Below are 22,982 nucleotides of genomic sequence, written 5' to 3'. Positions count from 1 at the left end.
GTGTGTGTGTATATATATTTATTTTTTTGTGATCAATTTTTTTTTATTGAAGATATAGCATCATGAAACAATAATCAGTGATGTCTATCAAGACATAATGCTACATACATTCAATAACGACATATTTAAAGAAAGATAATGCACGATAAAACAAAAACATACACCAAAGAACAAAAAACAAAAACAGCCAAGACAAACAGCAATACAGAAATAAATTAAGATAATATATTTAAGCAATATATCACGAGAGCAAGTGTGTTGTGGTGAATATATCCCGCTGATAAGCTGTTATCCCACTCGGCCTGCGGCCTCGTGGGATAACAGCTTATCAGCGGGATATATTCCACAACACCACGCAGCTCGAGTGCTATATTGCTTTTATAAAACGGTTTCCAAGTATAATAATATAATAATAATAATACTATAAGTCCGACTGGCATTTTATTCTGATAGAGTCAGTTGAAACACTACTGTAAGGCGGGACCTCTAGCAAGAAGATAGACGTGCGGGTGATTTGATTGGATCGTTCTGGAGACTGAAGTCGACATTGGCCAATCCTGGCGCTTGCTGAGAGCTTTTGCAAAGCCCCACACCAGAGCCATATGCCGACACCAAGTAACGTTACGTCTTATTTAGAAATGCGGGGTTAAGAGTGAGGGCGCGCGAGAGAGGGGTTAAGACATTAGCCCGCGTCTATTCTTGTACAAAACATCATTTTCTGCGAAGTATTAGTAAAGTTATAAGCGAAGATCGATTCACAAGGATCTGAAAGCTGTCTCCGCCATTTTGTTTTTGAGGTACTTTTGGTAAGAGAGTTGCGCCATCATGCGTCCATAATGACTCATTGTAAGGACTAGTGACCCTCCATACAGCAGATCAGGAGAAAGCTGTTTGGCTCGAGCGCAGCGCTGCCTTTTAGTAAGAGAGTTGCCATGGCAACCAATAACCCATGGCCATGGGTTATTGAACTCGGTTATTGGAATTATACAATGGCTGTGAACCAATCAGATTGCTTGATTTGAGAGAGCCGTTTTATATATATATATATATATATATATATATATATATATATATATATATATATATATATATATATATATACATACATGTATATATACATACATACATGTATATATGTATATATATAATTATATTATATTATATTATATTATATCATATATTATTATACATATAGTATTTTTAAACATCAGTATGATTTTGGATTTTGGAGTATAAAAGCCATTTCAGAGGCTAAGTTCTGGTAGAAACACTGAATGCTTGAAATGGTCAAATTTAAAGGTACTCTATATCAGTCACTAATATGCAAGTACACTATAAGGTCTTTCAGACCAGTGACTCTCAACCTTTACACATCAAGGACCCCAACTGTAGTTTAGTCCACATTTGCGCCACGGACCCCCATGTGAGATTTTGTCTCTCGGACCCAAATCTGAGAATACTGTTAGATATGGTTTTGTCCAGAACCCCATGACTGTCTGTGTAGGTAGAGAGGTACTATGATCAGAATGGTCAGTCATTCCTCTACATTCTCTAAGGCCGTGTGTCCATCTAGCTTCTTTTCCTAAGCTCCAGCGTCTTTTTTCAGTTGTTTCCAATGAGGAGAGAGCGTATGCAGGCGCATACAGACGTCTAGAGAAAGTGCGCTGCAACCAGCGTCTATTTTCAGAGCGCTCCGACTGTTTTGTGCACCAGCTCCCAGCGTTTCCAGCTGAAAATATAATTTTTTTTCAGAAAGACGCTGGTGTCGGGTGCTCCTTTTCTGGCAACTAATCATATGGAGAAACTATCACAACAGAGACAGAAAGGCGCAATTGTGGGAGCAGATTGGCTAGGGGTCGGCAACCTTTTTGATACTAAGTGCTATTTTCAAATTTGCTTGTCAGTCAGTGTGCCACCCAGATTAATGACTTGAACATCAAAATCTAAATCTGTAATGTTGTTTCATCCAAAATCAGGACGTTGGAATGAAATCATTATACAAGATATACAGCATGGTCCTTCTCTGTCTTCCACGCTGGCATTTTTCATTTGCTTTCTGCTGCCATGGAAGGCAACCAATCAGAGGCAGAGAGTGGGTCACTAAATATTCTAAATAACAGGTTGCGCAACTGCAAATGGCTGTGAAGTAGGTAATAGAGAGCCGCAGGAACAAGTCCGGAGTTCTTCACTGTTTTCGCCTATGGGAGTTTTGAATGGGTTTTTGGCGCGATGCTTCTAATAATCTCTCTGGGCAACGCTGGCTTAATCAAACGCGAACCAGTGTTTAGTAATATCATCTTCACACACGAGGACCACTTTTATGAGTTTTAAAGCTTTTACGTGCCGTTAAAAGGGCGGCTATCTAGCAAACGGCTAAATGAGACTACACTGTTGAGTTGATGGGGATATATACGTCAATAACGTCACCACTTCAAAGGACGAACACGGAAATTCTCTTTCCCTCACCTGGTTCAGCCCCGTTCAGCCCGGGGTAATCAGTGCACACATCAACAACAGTCCAGGTTGAGTGCTGACGTGACGTGGAAGCCTATGCGACAGTGTGTAGTTCTGGATTAGCTTAGCTCGAGCTTTTTACTTCTAGGGCTCGCATTTACGCTACAAAACTCATGAAAGTGGTCCTCATGTGTGAAGATTATCCGACTGAACTCTGGTACGCGTTTGATTAATCTTGCGTTGCCCAGAGACCGTATTTGAAGCATCGCGGCAAAAACCCATTCAAAAATCCCATAGACAGAAACAGTGAAGAACCAGGAAGTCCGGGACTTCCGCGTTCTGACTACAAAAATATGTCATCCCTGCGGCTCTCTATTTGATTGTGCACCTATTGCTACTGCGTGCTGCCGTGCCACTGGTTAACCCTTCGTGTGCCAAAGGTGGCACCCGTGCCACAGGTTGCTGACCCCTGGGCTAGACACTTAGGTGAGTGTTGTGCTTTTATCACAGAACGTGTGTTGCTAGCTTGTTAGCTGTTAGCTATCAAGCTAGCTTCCTAACGTTATTTTCAATCTGCTTGATTGCATATTGTGCGCTGGGATCAGCACTCCCCAGCGCACTTCCAGGGTTTAACTGTCAGTAAAAGAAGCTATGGACACACAGCCTAATGTGTTAACTTATTGTAAATAAAATAATGGTGAAATTTAACAATTCATTAATGTGCTGGAGACCCCCTGGAATCCCCTCAAGGACCCCTGGTAGTCCCTGGACCCCACGTTGAGAACCACTGTTTTAGACATGCATGCTTAATGGTGGAACAGTCACTCCTACATAGGTCTTTATCCTTCTAGGAGGACCTACGGGGGACCTGCCAGCAGATAGTCTTGGCCATGCTGGGGAAACATGATGACTGGCAGATTGGCAAGACCAAGATTTTCCTGAAGGTTGTTTTTCTCATTTAAACCTTAGCTTATAGAGGACGTCCTGGTGGCTCAGGTGAATCATTGCAACCTCCTGGGTTTGAATGCAGCTTAGGACTTTTGTCGCATGTCATTCCCCACTCTATTCCAATCCTTTGTCTCTTTATCTGTATCTATCAAATAAAGGGGAAACATCTGAAAAGTAAGCCTGTGTTTGTATTACAGACATTAACATTACTCCCAGACTAGACCCAGTTTAGGTCCTCTGACTGCAGCCTACCTTTTTGAATACAGAATAGAGTTTACTTTTCTGGTCCAGACCTTCAAATCTGCCCACTCTCCACGGAATTGAGTTTGGCTGCACTTGGTCTGGCATCGTCAAAAGCAAATGCTTTCTCTCTCGTTGACACTCAGGCCGAGCCAATGAGGGGGACTAACGATTAGCCAATCGGCCTCAATAAACAGCATAACGGGCGGAGCTAATGCCATTGTCAAGCAGTTGTCAAGTGTGCTGACAGCAATGGCGGCTGCCATAGATGAGAGAGCTGCTATCGAAGCTGTTTTAAATCGATTGAAACTACCACTTTGAAATCTGAACGGCAGTCTGCTTTGAAGGCATATTCAAAGGACAGATTTTTTTTTTCTTTTTCTTTTCTTTTTTTTCTTCTTTTCTTTCTCCCAAATGGATTAACTGATGTTAGATGCAGGGAATCTGTTGGTCTCTAGTGATTTGTAGTTGAAATGGAATTCCCCTGGGGGATTCCCCTCAAGTAGAAATTGCTTAAACAGGAGGCAATCTCAGACTAGAAGATGAAATGGAGTGTAACGAGTTGGCAATTCAGTCTGATATCAGACTCGAATTTATTAAAAAATGTAAGCTGACATATAGGAGGGATGTACGATATTGGACTCTTTTGCCAATTGCTGATATACTGTATGCTTACATTCTTCTCCAGAGAACATCTAGTCTCTCCTGTAGTGGAATGAACACATTATTCACATTATTATGCCTACTCTTATCATGATGGCCGCCTGGCAGATGCAGACATAAATACAATGCTTTTCAAAATGTACACATTCACTGGGCAAAATAAGAACACTACTTCAACTTAGGTAATGTACAACATGCAATTTCTTTTATTTTTTTATGTAACATTTTCTTTCAAACATAACTCAAAGATTCATCCTACTGGAACAGGCTTGGATGATATCGGCCTGTCATATTGGCAGAAATGTAATATCGGGGCAATGTCATTGTGCATCCCTACTGAAATATATTCTTATGACATCAATTCATAGTATATATCATGCTAAGTAGCCTTCAGCTGATGTAAGTTACATGAGCATTGATTTCCTGAAGATATAATTGAATTTTTGGTTCATTTTTGGTTGCCTTGGCTTATGATGATCAGCGACTGGAGATCATAGTTTAGTCACCTTTATGCTGTATGTATCACTATATCACTGCCTGTTTCATGTCAGGACCACCATGACATGCAGCTGGAGGTTGAGAGGGACAAGGCCATCACTGACAAGGTCATCCTCATCCAGAAGGCTGTTCGGGGACTCAAGGAGAGGTGAGAGAAGTACCGAGGATAGGTTTGGATTTGAGGGGACTTCCACTCTACTGTCTACTCCTGTATAAGATTAATGCACCTCCATGGTCCACGTCATGTTGCACTCTGAAGGCCTGATTGAGATTGTTATAGGTCTCTTCTGAGAAACATTCTTCTTTTCCTCTCGCTTCATCGTTCTGCTTAGGACAAACTTCCTTCGATTGAGGAGGGCTGTGACGCTCATCCAGAAGGTCTGGAGGGGTTATCGATGCCGGAAGAATTACCAAATTGTGAGTCTCTCCCCTCAGACACTGACCAGGATTCCCATGGGTCCTTGAAATCCATGAAAGTTTGTGAATTTGAGGGAGAAATGCAAGGCCTTGAAAGTTTTTGAAAATAGACATATAGACATGGGTCATTGAAAGTGCTTGAATTTATAGATTTGGTGCAATAATAGAAATGTAAGTTATTTTGATCCTTTTTTTTTACTTAACGTGTAACAGCACAGTTGAGAAGTGTTCACACAGTTAAGCCTCTCTCTTGTTAATGGTTGTCTGTGAGCTTCTGTAAAGCCTGCTATTTCTTATTATAAGAATTCTCAGTGTTATAACAGTAATAAACCTTGATCTGTTTTTCAAACTATGCGTGTTGGGTCCTTGAATTTGAGGGAATTGGGCCTAGAAAATCCTTAAAAAGGCCTCAAATTTGATGTTGAAGAAGGTGTGGGAACCCATGACTCTGTAGATTAGGATACTGGCCGATGGAACTGGTATTTGTAAAGTACGGTAAAATACTCTTTTGTCCTCCTTTAGATGCAGACTGGCTTCTTGCGCCTCCAGGCCGTCTATAGGTCAAGGAAGCTCAACAAGAGCTACCAGCTGGCCCGGCGCTGTGTGTGTCTCATCCAGGCCCGGTGCCGTGGCTTCCTCATCCGCCGGACGTTTTGGCAGCGCCTCCGTGCGGTTCTGACCATCCAGGCCTACACCAGGGGCATGATCGCCAGACGCCTCTGCCACAGGCTCAGGGCAGAGGTAAACACTCATTATATTCAATTCAACTTTATTCCAGACACTTAGGAAGGTCCATAGGAGAACATAACACATTACAATACAATACAAAACGTAGAAAAAATATTAAAAACAACAGACCTTGATATCAAGATTACAGTTATAATACATAGATATGGAAGCCCATAGCTGACTCAATTCAAATGATAATTTAAACTTGAAAATGGTAATGTAATTCCTCAATAACATTATCATTTCCAACACATGTGTGTGTTATTTCAGTAAAAATTAAAATTAAAATGGAATAATCCAATTTTCATTTTCATTTTCATATACTTGTAAGGGCTTTCTATGACTATATAAGAATTAAAATGACAAGCTGTTTGACATTTAATTTTCAAAGTCCATAGCCCGCTCTACAATGGACTATATTAAAATGGTAATTTAAATTTGGTAATGAAAATGCAATCCGAAAAATGCAGCCTAATTTTCCATCTCTGCAAGCATTATTTAAGTCACAATTCAAATTAAAATGCATTTTTGTAGAAAATGTCAAATGATAATTTAACACATTCACTGCCAGACGTTTTTTTTTTTTTACTGTAGTTAGCTTCTGCCAGAGGGTTTTTTTGAGGATTCTGGCTCATCTTTCAAGACCCGAGGATTCTTTTCTGCTAAGATTTTGTGAACACACAATATCTCAAAAGAACTAATATAATGTGTGCTTTCTCTGTATAAAAGAGTTAGTTTGTAGAGTTAGTAGTTATGTAAGCATTAGCAGTTGAATACAGCATGGTTTCAGCGTCAGAAAAATTATTCAGAGATAAACGGCTTTTTGTGAAATTCGATAGAACAGTCACTTTAACCATTCATTTTTGGCTCTCTCTCTCTCTCTCTCCCTCCCCCTCTCGCTCTCTCTCTCTCTCTCTCTCCCTCTCGCTCTCCCTCCCTCTCGCTCTCCCTCCCTCTCTCTCTCTCTCTCTCTCTCTCTCTCTCTCCCTCCCTCTCGCTCTCCCTCCCTCTCTCTCTCTCTCCCGGAGACGCACTAGGTTTAATCCTAGTGAGAGGGGGAGAGGGAGAGAGAGAGAGAGAGAGAGAGAGAGAGGGAGGGAGGGAGGGAGAGAGAGAGAGTGAGAGAGAGAGAGAGAGAGAGAGAGAGAGGGAGAGAGCGAGAGGGAGAGTTGCTTCCAACTCCTCCCTCCGTGGGCGTTCTTCTTGGCTGCAGCGGCCGTCACAAGCTTGTCACCAGTCTCACTGCTTTGCTGCTGTCCTGTGCCTGTCTGCGCGGCCGCTGTTTGAGGAAGTCTGGATGGACTCGCTCGCTTCTTGGAGTTTTGGTTGAGAGAAGCTTTTGCGATTCTGGTCATATTTATGCTGCATGTTTCAAAGTGTGTTCCACCTGTAATCTATTATGCAAATTTGCAATCCCGCATCGCCAGCAATCAGCACGAAAACGAAAGCGTTTTCCCCCATCCATTTTCATGAGAATGGCTGCTTTTTGCTTGCCTTCCTCTAGTCAGGAGGGCACTGTCGCCACTTAGTGGCTCGGTGGAATGGGTTGTAAACGTTCGGTGGCTCCAATAATTATATAAGAGATGTAAAAGGGTTAGATGCACATCCCACGGTCAAATTTTTTTTTTTTTTTTTTTTGACGTATTAATACGTCATTGGCAGTCAACCGTTGGATTATTTTTTACGTATTAATACGTCAATGGCAGTGAACGTGTTAAATGGTATTTGACATTTCATTTTAATTTATTCATACTGCTTTTCAATGGACTATATCAAACTTGTAATTTAAATGTGGAAATGTAAATGCAATCCAAAAAATCCAGCCTAATTTTCCATCCCTGCAAGCATTATTTAAGTCACAATTCAAATGAAAATACATTTGTATTTGACATTACATGTTTGACATTCGACATTACATTATCAAAGACTGAACATGCTTTGCAATGTACTCTATTCAAATGAAAAACAGCAAAACAGCGACTCCCGTGTATTGCATGTTCTGATGTTCACTTCGTGGGCTATCACTGACAAAACTCAAATGGAAATGGCAATCTGTCAGGCCGCTCGTCAAGGTGGGCCTTCACTTAGGAGGATGTCACTCATTGGCTACTTTCAGGCTGCCCCAGTTGACCGCGGAAGTAAACAGCGTAATGTGCGTTTTTGTTCATATTTAAAGAAGAAACAGCATTATTTATCGGTGCATGGTGTTCATACCGCGGAAAAGTTAAAAACAAGGTGAATTTTGCCATTAGGAAGGAAGACGCGAGGCGGATTGTTTGCTATGGTTACCATGGTAACGTTACCCTCTGTATGGCTAATGCTAACGTTAGTGAGTAGCCTAATATAGGACGTAAATATCTACAACCACAGGCTGTCAACGGAATAACTGGATAAATTAAACCATGCCAGACATAAACGGCAAGAAGTGGCTGTGATGTGGATTAACGCTAATGACGAAATGGACGAGATGACGAAATGGTGAGTGTACGTTAGCATGTTGCTGCTACTTGCAAACGAATTTGATCATCTACTGTAGCCTAAGATAACAACCTAATGGTAATGTTTGCAATATAAAGCAGCGTCAAGCATAGTGCTATAAATTATACTTCAATCATGAGAGGCCAGTTGGTAGGATTTAACAAACTTTATTTAGCAATCGGCATGTGTAATGTAGTGACATATCCACTATCTTGTAAAAGTACGCCCCCTACCGTTCAGTGGAATGTTGTACACCAGCATGTACCACACCAGTACGCAAGTAAAGCATCGTTAACAGATCTCCGTGTTTATCGTCTCCATTCATTATGCACCAGCCATAATATCACAGCAGAGAGACACTATAACTGGCGACGAGGAAACCGCACCTAGAACGGACGGAGCATCTCGTTTTGGAGATGCGGTAAGCGAACTACGCTGGCAAAAACACAGCTAAAGCTAGCCACCGGCTACAAAACACAGCTAAAAGCTAAAGCTAGCCATCCAGCTAACAAGACGCACGGAGGCTAAAGCTGGCTACACGCCCAGCTAATGACAAGAAGACGCACAAAGCGGAATAGAACAGGGGCAACGCACACCATGGCCAGTCTACCACATTTCCCATCGTTCGATGTGCACAATGAACCCAGCTCTATAGGCTCGAGGTGGAAGAAGTGGATAGCTCGTTTCACAAACTTCCTTGTGGCATTGGATATAAAGGATGCTACTCGCAAAAGAGCATTGCTGCTACACTATGCGGGACCCGATGTGAATGACGTATTTGACACCCTGCCAAACACGGGTGACGCCAAAGACTATGATACGGCTGTTGAGAGACTGCGTGCATATTTCTGCCCTAAAGTCAATACTGAATATGAGATATATGTCTTCAGACAAGCTAGGCAAAACGAAAGTGAAACTTTAGACGCCTACCACACACGGCTGAGACAACTAGCGTCCACCTGTGGGTTTGCAGATGTTGACAGAGAAATAAAGTCACAGATCATCTTGAGCTGCAGTTCCGCACGCCTCCGCAGGGCGGCGCTGAAAGACTGTGACATGACACTTCAAAAGCTTTTGGATGCAGCTAGGGCCCAAGAGCTGTCAGACAAGCAAGCTACAGGGATGGAGACAGCTACATCTCAATCAGATTTTTCAGTACGTGCTGTGCAGAAGAAAACCTTCCAAAGTCAAAGACAAGCAAATAAATATCCAAATGTGAAACGTGAAAACAAAACGTGCAATAACTGTGGAGGGCAGTTTCCACATGAAGGCGGACAAACAAACTGCCCAGCAAAAGGGAAAAAATGCAAAGGATGTGGAAAATTTAACCATTTTCAAAAGTGCTGCAGATCACAGAATAAAGAATTCACTTCTATGAATGCGGATAAACAGCTGCGCCCAAAACACAGAGTGCATCAAGTGCAGGGACAAACTGAGCAGGAGCAAACATCTCACAAACCCGATACTCCAAACAGCTCGGATGATGATGAATATCTGTATGTTGTATGCACACTACAGGACCAGGCAAAACTTAAACGCTCTAAAGTAAAGATCATGGACACAACAGTTGACGTCATCATTGACTCTGGGGCATCAGTGAACATCATTGATGACATCACTTATGATCAGCTAAAATCCAGCTGTAAATTGCAACCATCCAATGCAAAAATCTATCCCTACGGCTCATCCGCTGCTCTTCCAGTGAGAGGAGAATTCAAAGCAACAATCTGCTCTGAGATGAAACTAATACAGGAAGCTACATTCCACGTGATACAGGGAAATCATGGTTCACTACTGAGTCGCAAGACAGCAACAGCCCTTGGACTATTACACATTGTGAACGCCATGTCCACTGAAATCCAGACATCCCCAAGCCAGCTCATCCATGAATACAGCGACCTTTTCCAAGGCATAGGGAAGCTTAAAAACTTTCAAGTGAAGCTGCATGTTGATGACTCGGTGATGCCAGTGGTGCAACCACACAGGAGGATTCCTTTCCACATGCGGAAAAAGGTGGAAGGAGAGCTAAATGACCTAGAAGAGAAAGGCATCATTGAACGAGTCAGTGGGCCAACACCGTGGGTGTCTCCGATCGTAGTCACTCCAAAACCCAAGAGCCCAGAAAAGGTTTGGATATGTGTCGATATGCGCCTACCAAACACGGCGATACAGCGAGAACGTCACATCACACCAACCATCGATGATCTCATTCATGACCTGAATGGAGCTGTGGTGTTCTCCAAACTCGATCTAAATGCTGGCTACCATCAACTCGAACTGCATCCAGAGTCAAGGTACATCACTACCTTCACCACACACACAGGCCTCTGGAGATACACCAGACTCAACTTTGGTATCAACTCTGCTGCTGAAGTATTCCAAAATGTCATACACCTGCTGCTACAGGGTATTCCTAATGTTAGGAACATGAGTGACGATATCATTGTCTATGGAAAGACACAAGAAGAACACAACAGCAGTCTCAAAGCTGTATTCCAGAGACTGAGAGAACAAAATATCACACTCAATGCTGGGAAGTGTGAGTACAGCAAACCATAGCTTGAGTTTTTTGGCTACATCTTCTCAGCAAAAGGCATCTCTGCAGATCCCAAGAAGATCACTGCCATCGAGAACCTTCCTCCACCTGAGAACACATCAGAAGTTCGCAGTCTGCTCGGGATGACAACATACTGCTCACGTTTCATCCCTGACTACGCAACGATTTCACAGCCTTTACGCGAACTCACTAAAAAGGATACCACCTGGTCATGGGGACCCCAACAAGAGTCAGCGATGGAAAAGCTGAAAGCGCAGCTGATGAGAAACACAACAATGGCCTACTTCGACCCAGCCAAACACTCAACAATACTGGTCGATGCCAGCCCGGTTGGTTTAGGCGCTATACTCAGCCAGCGCAGCCTCAACAATAATGACAGTGACCGTATAATCGCATATGCCAGTCGAGCGCTCACACCAGTCGAACAGCGCTATTCACAAACGGAGAGAGAGGCTCTGGCAATCCTCTGGGGATGTGAACATTTTCATTTGTACCTTTATGGCTCACACTTCACAGTCATCACTGACCATAAGCCGCTTGAGCTGATTTTCAACAATCCGAAAGCTACGCCCCCAGCTCGACTAGAACGCTGGAGACTCAGGCTGCAACCCTACAGCTATACGATCAAGTACAAAGCTGGAAAGGACAACCCTGCTGACTACATGTCAAGGCATCCTGTCGAAGGTGACACACCCCACAGATCTTCTCGCATGGCTGAAGAATATGTGAATTTCGTCATCGACAATGCCGTTCCAAAGGCAATGACACTTGAGGAAGTCCAAACCGAGACTAAGAAAGACTCAGCGCTATGTAAAGTGATGCATCTCCTAAGCGGAGGACACTGGAAAAACGCACCAGGCGAGAAAGAAGATGCTGACTATCAGACACTGAAAGCACTCTACCGCCTGCGAAACGAACTGACAGTCAACGCAGAAGAGAATGTAATTCTCAGAGGTACAAGGCTTGTACTGCCAACCTCCCTTCACCACAAAGCTGTCAGCCTAGCCCACAGTGGTCATATGGGCATTGTCAAGACCAAACAGCTTCTGAGAGAGAAGGTATGGTTTCCAGGCATAGACGAAATGGTGGAAAAGACCATACGACACTGCATTCCATGTCAAGCAGCAACTGCTCAGAACCACATGGAACCACTAAAGATGTCTGAACTCCCCAAAGGTCCATGGGAGAACGTCTCCATTGACTTCACAGGTCCCTTCCCGTCAGGTGATTACGTACTTGTAGTCGTTGATGAGTACTCCAGATACCCTGAAGTGGAGATAGTCAAGTCCACAGCAGCTACCACTGTGATCCCCAAACTGGACAAGATCTTCTCATCTTTTGGGATACCGACTGTGGTAAAGACAGATAATGGACCCCCATTCAATGGACAATCATTCAAAGATTTCAGCCTCTATCTTGGATTCAAGCACAGAAAGATAACACCATATTGGCCAAGAGCAAATGCAGAGGCAGAGCGTTTCATGAAAACGTTGAAGAAGACCATCACAGCCACACACTCAGAAGGACGGCCCTGGAAACAGGATCTTTACAGTTTTCTCAGAAACTACCGCGCAACCCCCCATGGAACCACTCAAGTAACTCCAGCCGAGTTACTGTTTGGAAGAAAGCTCCGCACCACTCTCCCCACTCTTCCTATGACCCAACACTCAGCGACGGACGCCAGCCTACACGCTGGGATCAGCGTGCCAAGCAACGCATGAAAGAGAATGCTGATCGCGTGAACAGAGCACGACCCTCCACTCTCAAACCAGGAGACACTGTACTCTGCCGCCAGCTGGTGAAAGGCAAGCTCATGACTCCCTACAAGGCCAAGCCCTACACCGTCGTGACGATCAAAGGATCAATGGTGACGGCAGCTAGCGCTGGACATGAAATAACACGAAATTCTTCACACTTCAAAATGGTGCCATCTTCAGGTTCACTGGGACCACACACAGGGACATCCGGTGAAGAGGATGATCTGGACTCAACACCTCCAGACCCACCAGACTGTGAGAATCATCACCATGAGAATAATGTCAATGTCGAGGCCCTCATTCAGCCCAGATACTCGGTGAGGATGAACAGGAGACCGCCACGACGTCTCATCGAGATGTGACTCAGGACGTACACAAGAAAACTGTGAATAGTTTAAGTATCACTGCTGAAAACATGGAAACATAGTAACATGTTGGTATTGGAAAGACTCACAGACATTTTAGTTCAGAGTTTGATTTAACTTGAAAAGAGAAAAATAATATTTTATTATTTCTATTGTTCATTAAATGTATGGTACCTGAATGTCTATTCGAAATAAGGGAGGGATGTAATGTAGTGGCATATCCACTATCTTGTAAAAGTACGCCCCCTACCGTTCAGTGGAATGTTGTACACCAGCATGTACCACACCAGTACGCAAGTAAAGCATCGTTAACAGATCTCCGTGTTTATCGTCTCCATTCATTATGCACCAGCCATAATATCACAGCAGAGAGACACTATAGCATGCATGGCAAATGCTTTGGCGCATGACTCCATTGGCCAGTGACGCTGCTCTTGAGGCAAGAGGAGGGCATCTGCATAGGCTAGGAGATCCCCCCCCCCATGGGGGATCAGGAGTCACGACTCGTTGGTGGCAGACTGGGGAGGTGGGTGGGGCAAAACAACGCTTCGGAGGACGGCTTCAGGGGAGATGGACTGCCGTGAAGCTAGCTGCTGCTATGATCGGCCAGAGAGAGAGAGGTGACGTAGAACCCTTGCTATATATATGAGAATTAACTGACGTCATATCTGACGTCATTACGGACGTCATACTAGGACTTTGACTGACCACGTCATACTAGGGCTTGACTGACGTCAGGGGGTGATCGGATTATGCATGTGTGGCCTTCTGCTTGAAATATGGTCTGGAGACCTCACTACTTATGCTAGTTGAGTGTCAATTCATAGTAAGGTGAATGTGCCAACATTACTTCTCTACTAATGTTATTTAATAATTCACATGGGGGAGTTATTAGATTAGATGTAGCTATGCTCTAAAACTGAAGATGAGCTTCAGTTACATGAAGTGAGTTTATAACCAACCAAGCAGCTTCCCATGGTATAGCTAGTTAATCACTTTCCTCCAGTCTGCATGTGGCGTGACTGGTGGTTGGTCATCCTATGGCTGTACTATGAGTATAATAACTGCTAAATAAATATGAATAAATAAATAAATACATATATACACACACACACACACACACACACTGTGAATAATTACATATCTAAACTAAACATTTCATTTTACTGCTATATGCCAAGTGCAACATTTTTCTGACCATTAAGATTATCTCATATCTCTTCCTGTCCTTTGTGTGTGTTGCAACATCTACAGGTGGCCATTAAGTTTGATGGGAACATGAACGTCACCTGGGTTTATCGGACGCTACATTTTCATGTTGATGCTCCTCTGCCACAAGAGCCACACACTGAACAAGCAGCTCTTCGACATGCTTGTGGTTCTCGTCAGGAGGATATGAAGCAAACACGTGCATTTTGTGCAAGTTCACATACAAAACAAAACCCTGCCATTACAGCGATATGAAGCAAACACGTGCATTTTGTGCAAGTTCACATACAAAACAAAACCCTGCCATTACAGCGAACCACGTGAGACCTGCCAACAGCAAATCCTGTACCATCTGTATAGTCCTGATTTACTGTACGTCTCATTGTTTGTGATGTATCTGCAGTCTGCACCAACATAACCAAGACACATTCCTCATGTTGAAGTGACCCTGTTCAGGAATATGAACTATATGCTATTTATGTTTTTGTTTTAAATATTGGGTTTGTTATGAATTACTAATTTTGACAAGTCATGTCCAGGTGTCTCCAAGCCTGCTGATCCCGACCGCCTCCACCTGCCTCACAACACTCAAACTGCCCTTGGAGTGCAGAACATACGAAGATTTCTGTACAAACATAGCTGGGTCGATGGAGTCAATGAAGTATGGCTTTGGCCTCATTTAGCTTTAGGACGTCCGGTGACCTCTCCAAACCCTGTCGGGGACCTTAAACTTCACCCCGAACACTCGCTAGCCCGCTATTAAAACCTCTAGTTGTGTTTTCACTTGCGCTCTTACAAACGTTCCGTGTTCCCAGTTGCTGTCACTGGATTTAGCCTACGGTACAGTCACGCCACATGCAGACTGGAGGAAAGTGATTAACTAGCTATACCATGGGAAGCTGCTTGGTTGGTTATAAACTCACTTGGACCTGAGGACGGTCAAGGCTCCGGTGACCCCTGTTTCAATCCACGGGGTCAGTGTTGACATAGTGGAGGACTACAAGTACCTTGGAGTGTACATTGACAATAAACTAGACTGGGCTAAGAACTCTGATGCACTCTACAAGAAGAGGCAAAGCCGTCTCTACTTTCTGAGACGGCTGAGGTCCTTCAACGTCTGCCGGACCATGCTGAGGATGTTCTATGAGTCGGTAGTGGCTAGTGCCTTCCTTTATGCTATTGTGTGCTGGGGCCGCAGGCTGAAGGCAGCGGATGCCAACAGACTCAACAAATTGATCCGTAAGGCCAGGGACATTGTGGGGCTGGATCTGGGCTCTCTGACTGCGGTGTCAGAGAAGAGAACGTTATCCAGGCTACGCTCCATCATGAGCAATGACTCGCACCCACTCCACGGCGTGCTAGTCAAACACAGGAGTACATTCAGTGAGAGACTGATTCCACCTAGATGCAACACGGAGAGGCACAGGAAATCATTCCTGCCGGTGGCCATTGGTCTATTTAATGCCTCTCTTAAAAGAGCACCTCGGAGACGCTCAGTCTCCCTGAGACTGAGCCAGCCGATAGGCTAACTGAAAAAAGTGCCTGGCTGAGCCACGTGTAACGTATAGGGCAAGCCGAATAATATAAGTTCAGTGTTGAGTTGAGTTGAGTTTAACTTTATTGTCCCATAGGGAAATTTGTCTTAGGCATTTGTACAGCAGCAATAGGGCAATGACAAACGTAACAGACAGTACAGTACATCTGAAGACAAACAGCGTGTAAACAAGAGGACAACATAGTACATGATGCAGCCTGGGCTACGAGTTAACAACTCTACCTAACCACGTATTGCACTTCAGTATTCAAATATTGCACTTCAAGTATTGCACAATTCCAAAACCGCATATCAAACCAAAACCATCATAAAACCATGGTTACTTAAAACTAAAAACATTAAAACCACAGTAAAGGGTAAAAGAAAATAAAAAGATAAAATGATAAGAGAAATAAAATGAAATAAAATGAATATAAAACTAACTAAGGCAAGATAAATATCACATGACCAGACAGGCTGCAGGGACAGCCGAGCTCAGAGTGAGCTACCATGTATGCCACACCAATACCATCAGAGATTTCTCGGATCATCCGGCTCTTTAAGGAGGGTTCCAGAATCACCGAGCTCTGTCCTCTCACGACCAGGAAACGTTAATCCAGAGGTTTCCTGGGTCGTCAGGCTCTTAATGGAGGGTTCCTGGGTAGCCGGGCTCTGACCTCACAGAGGACAGAGCTCTACCCCCTAGTGGGAGGACAGGCAGTTTATTTAATAAGGCTATAGATGTTGGGAGGAAGGAGCGCTTCCTTAGTTTAGTGTGCAATAAAGACAATTGGCACGTAAGGTATACTTACTCTACGTATTGCTTACTTAGACGTACTCCACTATTTTGCTCCTATCGCAATTAATACTGTTTATTGCATGCTATGTTGTGTTCTTCTTCTTATTCTGCTTATTTTACTATCGCATTACTACTGTGTATTTTATTTTATGCTATGTGTGTTATGTGAACGAGCAACTGTAACTTGTCCCAATTTCCCCCCGGGGATCATTAAAGTCTTTCTGATTCTGATTCTGATTCTGACTTCATGTAACTGAAGCTCATCTTCAGTTTTAGAGCGTAGCTACATCTAATCTAATGACTCCCCCATGTGAATTATTAAAGGCCCAATCCGTCAAAACTCACTATTACTGACGCCGGTGGCCGTTAGTGTAACTGCAGGCAGCGTGTGAACGAGCTGCCGCGCGGGCACCATACTCGCACGCGCACAAGCAGTTGCCTGGCAACAGCAGAGCTGTTCGTTGCTTTGTAACGTTAACTCATAAAAGTCACTTGAAAACGGCAACCTGGACAATTTATCGGTCAGATCAGCCTCGAGATGCCCAGGAAGGATTCTGGATGAATTAGGGGACGTTATTGTGGCATGTTTGGTCGTGTTTTGGCTTGCATTGGCTGCGGGCAAGTCGATACTCATGTTAGCAAAAGCCAGGAAATAGCCTGCTCCCCCTATGTACGGTAATGCCTGGAGTTGACCAAACTGAACAATCAAACAATGTTTCATAAGCATAACAGTAACGTTAGGCATATTTAGGACTGTTAAATTCATTATCCACACAAGACGGTAACGTTATTAGTGGGGCTGGTGGTAATTTCTATAAATGTAAATTAATATTAGTTAGCCGCGATTAGCATCAAGCTAACATTACTAGTATGTGCAGTCCCACTGCAGTCAGAGCCTGCGGGAAGTGGATACTCATGTTAGCACAAGCCAGGAAATAGCCTGCTCCCCCTGTATGTACGGTAGCCTACCGTCAAACAATGTACCGTAAGCATAACAGACAGTAGGCTAACGTTAGGCATATTTCCGACTGTTAGATTCATTATCAACACAAGACAGTAACGTTATTAGTGGGGCTGGTGGTAATTTCTATAAATATAGCTAAATCTATCAGTTAGCCGCGTATAGCATCAAGCTAACGAATCACCACCGCAGCTAAATGCAGTCAAACAATAATGTTCCATGACCATAAGCATAACGGTAGTAACGTTAGGGTTGCATTACTACACAAGACGGTAATGTTAGCAGAGTTTCTGACCAGGTGGTCAGATACTTGTACTACGGAGTGACAGTAAAAATCTTGAATCTTGAAAATCCATTAGCAAGCAGCTAACGTTATCTGGTCAAAACCACATTACACTAGCTACAAGCAGCAAGTTCCCTTCATGAACCGAAAACACAGTCCTGACTCTAGTTTCCCCCCGATGTCGGTCACATTGCTGCTGTCTGGCCAGACGGGCTTAGATAAATATTTATTTATTTAGTCTGGACTTTTTCTGGAGTCTGTGTTTGTTGTTTCCTTTAGCTAGCAGCTAGCGACGAGCGTAACGTTAAAAGCTACTTCAGCCATTTCCTGTTAGCGTCTAGGTCTAGGACAAGAGACAAGCTCGACGTGAACGCGCGAGACGTCACATCCTCTAGCTGTGGCGGGAGATGCTATCCACTTCAAAACTGCGGTTTTCCATGTATCTTCTGAACGGCTGGTCGGAGAGAAACGCCCCTGGTCGGCATTTTTAAGTGACGTCAAGGCGCATTCACTCAGTGCCAATAATAAACACTTTGTGCACATTTATTTCTCGCCAAAACCAACGGAATGGGCCTTTAAATAACATTAGTAGAGAAGTAATGTTGGCACATTCACCTTACTATGAATTGACACTCAACTAGCATAAGTAGTATAATTTATAGCACTATGCTTGACGCTGCTTTATATTGCAAACATTACCATTAGGTTGTTATCTTAGGCTACAGTAGATGATCAAATTCGTTTGCAAGTAGCAGCAACATGCTAACGTACACTCACCATTTCGTCATCTCGTCCATTTCGTCATTAGCGTTAATCCACATCACAGCCACTTCTTGCCGTTTATGTCTGGCATGGTTTAATTTCTCCAGTTATTCCGTTGACAGCCTGTGGTTGTAGATATTTACGTCGTATATTAGGCTACTCACTAACGTTAGCATTAGCCATACAGAGGGTAACGTTACCATGGTAACCATAGCAAACAATCCACCTCACGTCTTCCTTCCTAATGGCAAAATTCACCTTGTTTTTAACTTTTCCGCGGTATGAACACCATGCACCGATAAATAATGCTGTTTCTTCTTTAAATATGAACAAAAACGCACATTACATGCCTGTGCAAGTGGGTCTGTTTACTTCCGCAGTCAACTGGGGCAGCCTGAAAGTAGCCAATGAGTGACATCCTCCTAAGTGAAGGCCCGCCTTGACGAGCGGCCTGACAGATTGCCATTTCCATTTGAGTTTTGTCAGTGATACCCACGAAGTGAACATGCAATACACGGGAGGCGCTGTTTTGCTGTTTTTCATTTGAATAGAGTACATTGCAAAGCATGTTCAGTCTTTGATAATGTAATGTCGAATGTCAAACATGTAATGTCAAATACAAATGCATTTTCATTTGAATTGTGACTTAAATAATGCTTGCAGGGATGGAAAATTAGGCTGGATTTTTTGGATTGCATTTACATTTCCACATTTAAATTACAAGTTTGATATAGTCCATTGAAAAGCAGTATGACTAAATTAAAATAAAATGTCAAATACCATTTAAATTATCATTTGACATTTTCTACAAAAATGCATTTTAATTTGAATTGTGACTTAAATAATGCTTGCAGAGATGGAAAATTAGGCTGCATTTTTCGGATTGCATTTTCATTACCAAATTTAAATTACCATTTTAATATATCGTAGTCCATTGTAGAGCGGGCTATGGACTTTGAAAATTAAATGTCAAAACAGCTTGTCATTTTAATTCTTATATAGTCATAGAAAGCCCTTACAAGTATATGAAAATGAAAATGAAAATTGGATTATTCCATTTTAATTTTAATTTTTACAGAAATAACACACACATGTGTTGGAAATGATAATGTTATTGAGGAATTACATTACCATTTTCAAGTTTAAATTATCATTTGAATTGAGTCAGCTATGGGCTTCCATATATAGAGGCTCTTTCGCCAATGTCGCCAGATGATTGAGTTGAACCTGGTGTTACTTTTGACAGGATTAATTAAGGCCACAATAACACTGTTCACCGAGTCATCTAAATCAGTGGTTCTCAAATGGGGGTCCGCGGACCCGAAAAGTTTGCAAGTTCATTTTTCAGTAGAACCTCAGTTTTATTTTTTTTTATAAAATGCTACATGTTACTTATTCCTTCTTAAACTACTTCCTACATGGTGCTAGTCTATCAAAATATCTTGGCTGTCATTGATTGTGTTGCATAGTGGTTTTCTGTACTGTTGACAAATTGTGATATTGTAAGTCGCTTTGGACAAAACAAAAGTGTCTGCTAAATGACGTAATGTAAATGTAATAAATATATATATTTTTTTGCAAAATCTTCATAGTTCAACGAAAATAGTTTATGCTTTAAATCTAAAATGGTTCATGGATTACATTCTAATAACAAACCTATCAAATTAAAAGTCAAGCACGTTACCGTGGAAACAATTAAGCTTAGACCAAAATCACAAATCAGAATGAGGGGGTCCCCGGTATATTTTCTATCTTGTAAGGGGTCCTTGGCTGAAAACCATTTGAGAACCTCTGATCTAAATGACACATAAATCTGTACATGAGGTTTCTTAAAAGTGCTTTAAATGTAGGTATACCTACACTGACAAACAGCTGGCTGGCACTGTGGCATCTAGGGACACGCAACAACAGTCATAGTGCATCATTATAAGCCACATTTAGTCTTTGCATGCTACTTTTCTGCTCCACAGGTCAGCAGTATACAGCGGCGTACAGTACGCTCTGAACAGTGAGGCTTAAGTGGAGTGGAGTGGCTTAAGTGTTCACTAACACATGAGTCTCCAAGCACGTCACACACCAAAAGAAAAGAAAAAATATGACACATGGCACTGACCAGGAGCTCCGGGAACCGTGGCCTATTGTGGTGCGCTCCGCGGGAAAGGTACACGGCCCCGGTCACGTTGGTGCCTTTCTCGAGCTGCGCTTGTGTGCCCAGACAGCGCTCCCCTCAAACAACTTGACGGTGCCACAGTGCCAGCGATGCGCAATGCGCATTTGGAGACGTGCATTTGGAGACAGCTCATGGTGAGCTGAATGTAGGTTGGTTAAAAATGTGTGTCAGGAGTGGGGAAAATCATATAGGCCTACCGTTTTACAACTGAAGAGTGAATCACTGGTGTAAAAGACATGATTGATTTCCCTCTGATCAAGTAAAGTTTGTAACATTAGGTGTGACTTGAATAGTCCAGGTTCTACTGTTTAAAGTCAATACGACCATGTTGAAAACCATCTAGAAACATACTGGTGTTTGTTATGCCGAGATCTGTACCCCTGGCCTGGCTGTCGGCAAATTCACAATTTTTTTTATTATTCGCGAAACGCCAGAGGGCGAACTACGGCATGCAGGTGATTTTCTTCTTCACGCGATTAAGACAACGTGACAATTTCTGAGGCAGAAGAAGCAGAATGGACATTCATCAGTTTTTCACAAATAACCCGAAAAAATGAAGAATAGAGGTTGCAAATGGTAAATTGCTTGTTAAATCAGTTAGTCAGATTATGCCTGACATTGTTGTCGAGTGAGTAGCAATGATTGAAGCTTGATGTGCTGAGCTCACCCACATGGAAAGAATCTATATGTACCCTATATGTTTTAATATAGGGCCACATATAGTTTTCCCATATATGGTGCATACATAAAATTGGCCGATTTCCTATATTATATGTACATATATGTACCTATATGTATAGGTACATATATGTACCTATATGTACATAGGAAATTGGCCAATTTTATGTATGCACCATATATGGGAAACCTATATGTACATATATGTACCTATATGTAGGATCTTAAATTAAAAATTTAGCATCGAAACGCGTTCTCCAAGGTTCAAGCCACTGCGCTCTACGTGCTGAGCTATACATTTTCTTATACTAACCAGAGAGCCGGGCACATTATATACTCTCTCGCACACAACGTAGACTACACAATTGCGGGAGGACAAGTTATTTTATGTGATGCGTACGAGTCATATTATGTAACAGACTAAAGTTATGTTGTGTGTGTGTGTGTGCATCTATAGTCTGTAGGCTGTACGGCTTCAGAGGTTAACTTCATTTAACACCAGAGACTCAGGAGGTAGGCCTACACAGAGCCTCGTATACAGTCTGTTACAATAACATAGTGTGCCCAGAGCACCTCGTTCCGCACTTGGTGCAGACCGGTGCAGACTTGCTTTGGTCTAGTCAGTGACAGCTAGTAAGTACTTGCGCATGCGCGTTGCTGCAGGAACTGAATTCATTATTTTATAGTATTGCGCTAAACTATTAACCATAGTTGTGTCCTGGAAGCTTTTTGCTGGCACCACATAGCATATAGTTCCATATTTATGATATTTCATGTGACATAAAATGCGTTGAAATGTAGTTTTCGGCCAGATTTCAACTCTCAGTTACACAATAAAAGACAATAAAATGCCAATTCACACACTATCAATATTGTCTCTATTCCAAACTACAACAAATGTTTTAACAATATGATGAACCAAATTGTGTTTTTTTACACGTTTACGTTGTAACCGCATTTTAGCCGGTTGAAAAGAGGGTGAAATTAGGTCTTAGACGTTCAAACCCAATATCACCCAGATTTAAACTAAAAATCAACGTTGAAAAAACGTTTTGTGCTCGCTGGGTATATATGGATTATGACACAGTGTATACAAACAGATTTGTAAATGACCTATATAGGAGGCATATAGCCTACCTTGTATTGTGTACATATATGGCCTATATGTGGATATAAAGAAGTGAGACCTATATGACCTGTATTATGAACATATAGGGCCTTTATGTGTATATAAAGAAGCTATATAGGAGACATATATGCCCTGTATGTGCACATATAGTACCTATATGTGGATATAAAGAAGCTATAGGAGACCTATATGCCCGGTATATGCACTTATACAGTATGCACCTGAATCTGGCCTATATGCGGCATAAATGTGACCTATATGCGCATATATGCACCTAAATCTGGCCTATATGCAACCTATATGCGGCATAAATGTGGCCTATATGCGCATATATGCACCTAAATCTGGCCT

At 42.6% G+C, this 22,982-nt stretch overlaps 1 protein-coding gene across 1 annotated transcript in view; it reads left to right on the top strand.

The window, feature by feature from the left end:
• The window catches only part of myo7ab (myosin VIIAb), a gene marked incomplete at its 3' end in the record, with an annotated part of 147,464 nt that overhangs the window by 40,286 nt on the left and 84,196 nt on the right, over positions 1-22,982 (top strand). The window contains exons 17-20 of the mRNA XM_083636027.1: positions 3,306-3,398; positions 4,857-4,951; positions 5,136-5,220; positions 5,743-5,961. Of these exons, the coding sequence (XP_083492153.1) occupies positions 3,306-3,398; positions 4,857-4,951; positions 5,136-5,220; positions 5,743-5,961 (492 nt within the window). The remainder of the gene's footprint in view (positions 1-3,305; positions 3,399-4,856; positions 4,952-5,135; positions 5,221-5,742; positions 5,962-22,982) is intronic.

Source organism: Poromitra crassiceps (genome assembly GCF_964638095.1).
Source record: "Poromitra crassiceps genome assembly, chromosome: 1".
In the NCBI taxonomy this organism is placed as follows: domain Eukaryota; kingdom Metazoa; phylum Chordata; class Actinopteri; order Beryciformes; family Melamphaidae; genus Poromitra; species Poromitra crassiceps.
Note: the sequence above shows the minus strand (reverse complement) of the source record. Positions and strands in the feature narration are given on the sequence as shown.